General features: G+C 38.9%; 1 protein-coding gene across 9 annotated transcripts in view; it reads right to left on the bottom strand.

The window, feature by feature from the left end:
* Nucleotides 1-2,280: 2,280 nt before the first annotated feature.
* The window catches only part of trak1a (trafficking protein, kinesin binding 1a), a 50,669-nt gene continuing 43,384 nt past the window's right edge, over nt 2,281-9,565 (bottom strand). For 5 of the 9 annotated variants that reach the window (XM_038275869.1, XM_038275866.1, XM_038275867.1 and 2 more), the window contains 3 exons: nt 6,990-7,463; nt 5,929-6,031; nt 2,281-3,416 (listed from right to left, as the gene is read on the bottom strand). In XM_038275869.1, the coding sequence (XP_038131797.1) occupies nt 2,396-3,416; nt 5,929-6,031; nt 6,990-7,463 (1,598 nt within the window). In that variant the 3' untranslated portion in view covers nt 2,281-2,395. Of the gene's footprint in view, nt 3,417-5,661; nt 5,759-5,928; nt 6,032-6,989; nt 7,464-9,565 lie in introns of all 9 variants that reach the window. The other 4 variants (XM_038275872.1, XM_038275870.1, XM_038275871.1 and 1 more) reach the window with 3 other exon arrangements.

The raw sequence follows: 9,565 nt of genomic DNA, 5'->3' as shown, positions 1-9,565 counted from the left end.
AAAATAAAAATAAAAGGCTAAACCTCTACTTTTAATTTAAAAAAACAAAACAGGACTTGTGTTTATATTATCCAGCAGCCATTTAACCGAGAAGCACACTCTGAACTGGTCATATCATCACGTCAACCAAGAGAAAAAGACGAAAAACAACCAAACATTCACAGCTGAGGACATTTTGAGACCAACTTCTAACTCAGTGCTGAAGACAAACGTGAGGCTGAAGTTACACTAACTGCTGTCATGTAGTCATAACCGTTAGACCAGCACCTAATTATTGTCGCATTAACCTTCTCTTGATGCTACAGTAGTTCTGCATTTCCTTTTTTTTTTTTTTTTTACATTCCATGTATTTAATTACAAACAAAAATATACATGAATTGTGAGGCATAACTTTATAAACTGATAATTCAAACATCTTAGTCATCAGTTTGTTAGAATAATAGTTTAAAATGTGTAAAAAAGAGACGGCTCTCAGCTTCACTCAAAGTATTTTCATTAAACCGTCTCATCAGTCCCAGTCAATATTCCCCTTTCTTCCTTTGGTTGGTTTACCGTTGGTGACCAATGTCAGCTGCTTCAACACAGTATGCATGTTATTTACTACCTTTCTGTGTAGAAATGTGAACATTTGCAGGGCGGAGCAGCAAATCAGACATAAAACAAATCAAAGACAATAATGGAGTCTTTATTTTGTATTTCACTGACAGTTGTACATGTTTTATAAAATAGAACCCAGCACTATCTGTCTAGAACATATTCCCCTATTATCCTAAATAGACTATTCACTTTTATTACATTTTTTACATACTTTATATATAGTTCAAAATTTGAAATGTATTTGACATTGCATATATTTACAATAATGGACTAAATCAAAAATCTAACCATCATACTGTACAATGGCCCTTGGAGATGAACAATAACTTACATTCAGATGATGTGGCACAATCTGACACCCTCAGTCACGCCAACATTACCGCTTCCTTCTTACTTCTGAAATACTGCTTTTCTTTTGCATCTTAACAAAATGTGCTGCTGCCGTGAAGTCAAAGGCAGAAATGGAAAAATCAATGTCGCCATTGGCAAGAGAAATAAGTCTGAAAACCACTAATGATAGAAGTATTCAACCAGAAAAGGTCGATCTGACAAAAAAATAAGCAAAATCGGAAACAACCTTCAATTAAACGTGCAAATTGAACTTGTTTGACTCTTATAAGAGGAAAAAAAAAAGGTTAATCCCTCTATTTCATCGTCTCCACATGCAGCGTCCTGACCCAGAGTAAGCAGTGAAACCCCAACAGCCTCAGTACTGATGTGTTGAAAAGTCAACACATCAATACTGAGGCTGTTTTATGTACAGTACTAGAAACATTTCTGTATCACTGGCTTCTCTTTAGGCTTAGTAACACAGAATTGGGCTTGATGGATAATTCAATCAGAGCTGTCTGTTACTCCACCAGGATATTTCTGCTCCAAGGATTAAACGGGAGCGCAAAGATTAGAGGTTACATTTAGATTCCATTCCATGTTTGATCCAAACAGTAAATAATGTGCATACTTAGAGACAAAAGGTGAACAATATTGAAAGATAGAACCAATAAAGGTAAAAAAAAACAAAAAAAAACAACATGGTGCAAACAGACTTTACCTTTGGCTTTTAGTGCAAGTCTGTTTTTGGGTGTGCTGAAGGAGCAGATGAACATTTTGTTAGATTACCATGTCTGTGTCCATTTTATTGATCAAATGCCTACATTCAGAAATGTTTTCATTTACCGCCGACATAAATAAAGATAAATGAGCAGGTTATTTTTCTCATGTAACCAAAAACAAGGATTTAAATGAAAACAAAGGTAGAAATACAGTTCATCCAAAATAATACGAACACACAATTGGAAGCATAACCGTTGAATTTCCACAAATAATCTCACTTCCTGTATTGCACACAGAAAAAGAAACAAAAAATAATTACAAACGAACTAAGGACAACAAATGCAAACCCATATTCCAACGAAATACAGTGTTTTTGTTTTTAGGCACATAAGAACATTCAGTCACAGGAGGAAGATATCTTAAAACCCCAATCTGGATTTCATTTCATTAAAGAAAAAAAAAAAAAAAGGAGAAGGCATTGCAGAGCGATAAATCTATTAATATCGATGGTTATAAATGAACATACAAGCATTTAGGATCTAATAAAAATGCCTGAATGCTTTCATGAAACATTTAAAACATGTTTTTCTTTTAGATTTGAGATTTTTGAATTTCATATATTTTTTTGAGGAACGCTCTTGGTGAGTCTGAGGGGGGGATTGTACCCGTCAGCTGTGTGTGATAAATATGCTTTTTGGCTTTGTATTGATGTGGTAATGGCATTAACAGTGTTTCCCACCATGTCCTAGTCTGACCCTCGCTGTGTTGTTACGTCCCTGCTGTGTCTCTGTATGATTGTGTGTGGCGCCGCTGGTTCCAGGGCGTGTAGAGTCTGCGGTATGTGGATGGACTTCCTGACTACAGAGGGGTGTGTTTGCACTCTGCCCGTTTCTTCTGACTGCGCCGGATCTTGTGAATGTGATGTTTGCATTGTCTGTGGGATGAGTGTGCAGGGTGGTCCGCCTGGGTCCTTCATGGCCATACTGGCTCCCACCATGGCCGGATAGCTTCGGTTCCTCCTTAGTCCTGCATTTAAACCTGGAAGCCCACCCCCGAGTCCGCTGGAACTGAAGGGGGCCAGCAGAGCGCTTCCAGAGGAGCCGGAGGCAGAAACAGGAGAAAGGGTTCGGAAACGCTTCAGTTTGTCCACCAGTCCGAGGTTTGTCACGTCGCTCTGGCCGTCTTCATCCATCTCGCTGTGATACTCTCTCTCCAGATCCATCAACACTTCCCTCAGGATGGTGCGGGCGGGCTTTGAAGCGAGGAAGGCATCGTAATACGGCGGTTCCTCTTTCGAAGGGCTGAACTGAAATGCAGGACGCGCGGTGGCAGAGGAGGCAGATTCTGGCTTGGCTAAGCTGGGGGGGGTGGAGGGCTGAAGGAGCAGAGTGTCTGGTCGTTTCACCAGCTGTCCGACCTCCTTCTCCTGTGACTTGGCTGCGCTCCTCTGCACCTGCACCCTTTCAGTGGGTGTTGAAGTACTGCTGGCACCCAGCAGCCCTCGGTCCCAGCTGCACGGGTCATACACTGAGGCAGATATCCCATGCTCCCGCAGGAGGCGGACAAGGCCTAGGGAGGTGCTGGTGGTCTTAGTGGAGTCCCTCAGGTTGGTTGAGGACTCGCCAAGGGAGAGCGATAGGGAGAGGCGGCGTGGGGTGCAGCAGGGGGTGTAGGAAGGTGTATGAGGGCCTGAGAATGGTACAGGAGAGGAGGTGTGGGAAGGAGTGCCGATGGCAGAGCTACTTTGACATACAGCTAAGGCAGGGCTGGAAAAGAGAAGAGATAAAAGTAGAAAAGACAGTAAGTAGATGGAAAAACACCTGAATTTTAGAAACAGATTGACTTGAGTTTAAGTAATCCAATGATGACTTAGTAGCTTTGATTCAGTCAGGCTAAAAAAGCCTAAAAAAATAACACAACGCTAGGAATTATTTTTATTTGCAGTAGGTTTCAGAAAGCTGCTGGTTTTAACAGAATCTCTGAATCGGCAGCAAAAACAGTCTGCAAATAAATTCTGGATAAAAATGATCTACAGTCTGCAAATAAAAGACTCTTGGAAGCTATTTCTCATAGTCTGATAAACAGAATAATTTTAGCTTCAACAACAACAATAAAAACCACTGCAGTAAAAACATTTCCTAAAACAGTCCTTTCTGCAAATCTACATGACCTTTTTGTGTAAGCCATTAAAACATTTAAACCTTGTCCAAAAACTTGAATAAAACCTTTTGATCGGTGGATCTCTTTTATTCAAGCACATCAGAAAATAACTCACTAAAGCTGAAAACGGCTCACAATCAACAGCTTCTCCGATAGGTTCACTATGGCTTTAAAAAAACAAGTCTGACTTGTTCAAGCTGCCAAAATGACGAAAAGAGAAAAGCAAAGGACGCTATAGCTAGTATATTTATAAGGAAACTCTGGGTGTTTTCTAAAGCTCTACTTTACACAAAGTAATGTAGTTCATGTTTGCAACATGCTGCATCAGAAAGATTTAGTATTAGACAGGCAATATGTGCAAAAAACACGAAAAGACAGCTTTAGTCAAAACTGTACGATTTATGTCACAGCATGATGGAACAAAGTAGGTTTAGAAACTAACAAAGAAACCAACTATTATTTTCTAAGCTAGAAGCTCAAATGGCAACGTAGAAATAATTAGCATAGCTTCATGTATCCACATCTGGACTTCACCTTCCTAATTTTAGTGTAACACAATTCCCTATCAAATAACAAAAATGTAGTAAAAGACTATTAATATTGAAAAATTAGGCAGTATTTTACCTTTCAATTAACGGCGTAAAAAAAGACAATTGTGACCCAGAATGGACGAATTTCTTTGCTAAAATTTGACAGTCAAGAGTCAACCAGAAGTGACACAAAGACGGAAGTCTGGGGTCATTCAATAAACCAACATCATTATTAAACAGTTCAGGTAGACGGTAAAAACAGTGTTAATCTGGTAAAACTGTAAATTGCTGATTAGTCTAAGAAATCCTCCAACAGCAGATGTCAGTGTGCTCTAGTTTTCTGGAGTGAGGAGGAGTGGTGTGACTGAACACACCCTGTTGGGCAGACATCTTCATTAATGAGGGAAAATAGTTCTCTGGAAAAACATTTGGCTTATTTAGTAAAACTGTTACCACCTGGCAAACTATCTGAGTTTAACAAAGGGGCATTCTCACCTAAAAACACCTTCATTATTTATTTTGGATCTTATAAAGTTAAATCTAGATTTTTTTTTAGCTAGAATAAAGTCTATCTTTGATACTTCACCTCCATGCTTCAGCCACTGCAGCAGCAGTCAGTTTACATGTAGACGCTTCCTTTTCACGTCATAGAAGAGAGCAACAAAATCTCAAAATAATGGTCTGGAAGTGCTTTTTTAACTATATTTGTTAGCAGTTATTTATTTCAGTTGTGTGACATCTATTTCAACACCATTTTATCAGTGTTATAATATCCATACAGCTATTTAACTTCATTAAATATAAAGGATGTTATAAAGCTGTCTTTCATAGTTGGCGTAATGTCGCCACCTTCTGGTGAAAAACTTTTTTGCAGGAAATTTTCTAAATGTTTTTTTTTTTTCAATCTCTGCTGATATATATATATATATATATATATATATATATATATATATATATATATATATATATATATATATATATATATATATATATATATATATATATATATATATATATAAATAAATAAGACTGATTAATCATTTTAGACCCGCCATGTTTAGACTTATTTTCTTTAATCAGTCTTAATCTTTCTGCTCCAAAAGGGTAAAATAATAAAACAACAAGGAAGACTTTAAAGGAATTCCTGACTTTTTTTTTTTATAGCTCTATTTATTTGTCTTCATGCATGTTTTTTTTAGTACTGTCAGTATCCACCTCAAAACGAACAGATTAGAAAACAAGCTTAGAGGCAAACCCTGATGTCACTCAGGTTCAAACACACCCAAAGTCTTTAGGTCTGAACAACCATGCAGGTTCTCACCCATCTGCACACTGAGAGGTACTTTCAATGGGTTTGCTCTAATTCTGCTATAAGGGCTACTTGATACAGATCCAGCTCCTCTTCCTCATCACATGACCTGTCAAAGCCAATCACACAGCAGGGACACAGACACCTGTGAGTGATCTCCTTCTGAAAATACCCAAAAATTCTGTAATTCGCTATGAAGGCTCCAGGAAATAAATCTCAACAAACCAATTACCAGAGCTAATGCCAAGCTGTTTAAAGTTTAGATTCTGTGTTTGTTACCTGGGCGACACGGAGGTCAGCTGATCAGACGGGTGGAGAATCCTGCAGGTGGTGAAGGTGTACGTGGAGCTGGTGTGGGACATAGACTTTCCTGGGAAATGAGCTGAGACAACATGTGGAGGGAGAACAAATCATTTCTGTTAGTTATGGTGCAAAACGCACCAAAAAATAAACACCGTTAGAAATAAAACATGTAAAGAAGGTGGAAAAAGATCCGTCAATTTAGGCCACCAGCTTCTTATTAACCCTATTTTCTCCTTTAAATCTTATCTAAGATTTAAAGCAAACAAATTTAAAGAAAACAGAATTTAACTCTTTGAACCAAGCATAGGTTGAAGCAAGGATAAAAAAATGAATGAATCAAGAAAGAAAAAATGAGGTCCATGCAGCTTTTTTTCCTATTAAAATAAATTTTAAACAAATGCAAATATTTCTGTGTCACACAAGCCTGGATTTACTTCAACAGGGAACAGGTTGAGCATGTTTGGAGGTCACCCTCCACCACAGCCCCCTGAATTAGCTCCAAGCAGCTCTTGAAGTCATGCATTCATGTGACTCGAACAGCTGCACTCAACACCTGATGCCTCTTTTCAGGCAGCAGAACAGAGCAGACATGATGCGTCTGGATCTCTGCACCACCTGCTACACTGACCACTCAACACCAATCATAATTATGTGTATTTAGCTACACTTCCTTAATTTAAAGATTCGTTTAGACAAACTTGCAAAGCGCTGAGGAAGTTTGAGTGATTTGAAGAAACGCAAAGTGGAGATAGTAAAAGGAGGAAGTGAGAGGTATAAAGAGAATGATAGTAAAAAAGAAAAGTACTCTGTCTGGACGGAGCTGGACGGCTGCGTAGGCAAGGCTCTGCTCCTGGGTGGAGTGAATGTGAGTGTGATCATGCAGGATGGGTTGTCACTCTAGAGATGTGAAATGTCCAGTGAAAGCCTTCCCCTCCCTCCTTTCACCCTCCCACCCATCTTCCTCCTCCCTTTGCTTCTTTTCTCCACATCATCCAGATTAAATATCTGGATTTCTCAGGGATGACTCTAAAACGCACCCTCACCAGGCATGCGGTCCATGGTGGGCGGCTGCAGCGCCTGAAGCTCCTTGAGGTCCGTGTGCCTGTTGATCTCTGAACAGGACGGAACAGGAGAAGAGCAGGACAGGGGAAGGGGCGTGCCTGCAACATGTCCATCTTTTCCTCCGGCTGCTTCTTTAAGGCCACAGATTGCCCCGTTCATTCCTTCTAATTGGCCGTTTCCCTTAATGCCAGCAGCTCTGTTACAGCGGAGGGAGTCAGCAGAGGTAGAATGTAGTGAACCTATCGCAGCAGAGCTCTCTCCTGACAAGCCCGCAAGAGAGTCACATGACGCCTCATCCTCCTCTGGCTGGTCCAGCTGCCAGCTCTCGTCCTGCTCCCGGTCCTGCTCTAAGGTGCGGAAGCCCTTTGTGACCACGCCCGGCCGATGATCCAGCAGAGCCCCCATGTGGGGCTGGGCCAGCTGCTGCCACGCATGGAGGGTAGCAGAACCTGCATGGAAAAAGAAAGGAAAACCTGAAGTCAACTACAAAGCTGTTAAATAGGGTTTATAATCTATAGCTCCTGACTTGTTTACATATGCCATAATAAGCTGTAGATTTAAAGCCCAATTCATTCCAAATGTAGATCTGAAAATGGTCAAAGCACAGAGCAGCTGTTAGGTCTGTTATTTTTTTTATATTCATGGTCAAACATTCTTGCAAATCAATAACAATGCAAAAAAATATTCAGCCATCAAACCTGAACCTTAGAAGAAAATGTAGTTTTCATGGTTTAACTTTTTTTTTAAACACTGAAAACCTTTCATTTAGCTTTAAATAGCTAAATATCTCTTTTCTGCCCTTACTTTACTGAATGGGTGTTTTTCCTTATGTGAAAAATGGGAAATGCCAACTCAAAACAAACAACAAAAGAGTTTAAAGATGAGAAAATGAGACTTTATTAAAAGAGGTGTTTAAAGACAGCAGTAGTTTAACAGAGGCAGAAAGAATTAAAGAAATGGAAAAGCTTAAAAGGTGACAGAGGTGGAGAAAAGCAGCACAAGTTTGGGAATAATCTATCGGATAAGAAGAAAAGACGGGAATAAAAGATGCAGTTAAAATAAGGCAGCCTTGGAGATGATAGAGCAGATGTGTGATGATGAAGAGGACAATCAGAGAAAGAACAAAGAACTAAAACACCTGCAGCGTCTCTAAACAATAAACACCAGGAAACATTTTATAGATTGCTGTGCTACAACTACTCCAGCTCACTTTGTCTGGATTTATTTCGTTTTAGACGAAAATACAACAATCTGCCAATTGAAAAATACAATGATGAATATTATAAACCCTGCACATAATAATCTGAAATGTGACGCGTAACCACGGTTACCTCCCCATAGTTGACGCTTCTACCAGCTACACACATCTAGGCGCAGAGATTTATCGCTGTTTCTTTGCACAGCTGCTAAGGTCTAGTCAGACCGGTTAGACGACGGCTGTGATGTCAATTTTAGATCCTCCATCTGATTTTCCTCTAAGATCTGAACAGTAACACCAAGATACCAAAACATATTTAGATCTAAACCCTTTCATTGGAGATCTAGCAGCATTTCAGCTTTCCAAAATAAAAGCGTTTATTCACTCATTAAGTTACACTAGTTAATTGTTCATTAACCGAGTGAATTTGATAAAGAATCCTAATTCACCTTCTGATACTACTGATCATTATATTCTATTTAATAAATGGGATAACTGCAGCATCAGAGGAATAATTAAATGGTGGTTACAGAACTTTTTAATTGAAAGACTACAATTCATGCAGGCTGAGCAAAACAAATCAGACAATATGAATATAAAATGTGGGGAACCTCAATGGCTCTTCCTGGTGCCAAGCCAGTTCAATATGTTTATTAATGACTTTGTAAAAAATATCAATTGTAATGAAAACTGTGCAATCTGCTTAGGGGAACAATTTGGAGCAACTTCTAGAACAAGTAAGCGGGGAAATAAATGCCAAAATAAAGTAAACCAATGATCACTAATAAAAAAATCATGCAAACTGAAAAACTGAAAACTATTGTACAATTAAATATTGAAAATACAAGAAATGAAAGAGCTCAACTAGATTTTAAGTTGTCTTTAAAACCTCAGATTAGTTATTTTCAAACTATAGTTGCTAAAAGTGTGAGCATCACACCATTAGATGAGCTCATCATGCTTTCAATGAAAGCTCCAGTGTGTGATATATTGATCGTTAAGAGGAATTCGCTATAAATAACATTTATTGCATCTAACTACATCCTGAAAAAGGCAATAAGCTTAAAGGCAGGATTGTTCTGTGATAGAGACGTGCGTCATACACAGAGTTTAGTAGGGAGTAATATCCACCATAAATAAAAAGTGCTTTAACCATCTTAGTCCAGGAAGCCGTTTTATGCAACAGTTTGGAAAAGCAGAAAGAAAAAAAATCGAAAAGAATTTTCAAACAACTTTAATGGCAAAATATTTGGGGAGGAGAGATTGATGCCTCAGTTGAGAGCGTGCAGATAAAAGCTAACGGAGGTGGAATCAGAATATATATAGTGTTGTGATATGGGGGGCAATAAGCTT

This window comes from Cyprinodon tularosa, unplaced genomic scaffold, assembly GCF_016077235.1.
Source record: "Cyprinodon tularosa strain WSP-4 unplaced genomic scaffold, ASM1607723v1 ctg98, whole genome shotgun sequence".
Classification (NCBI taxonomy): Eukaryota; Metazoa; Chordata; class Actinopteri; order Cyprinodontiformes; family Cyprinodontidae; genus Cyprinodon; species Cyprinodon tularosa.
This window is presented reverse-complemented; position numbering and strand designations above follow the sequence as displayed.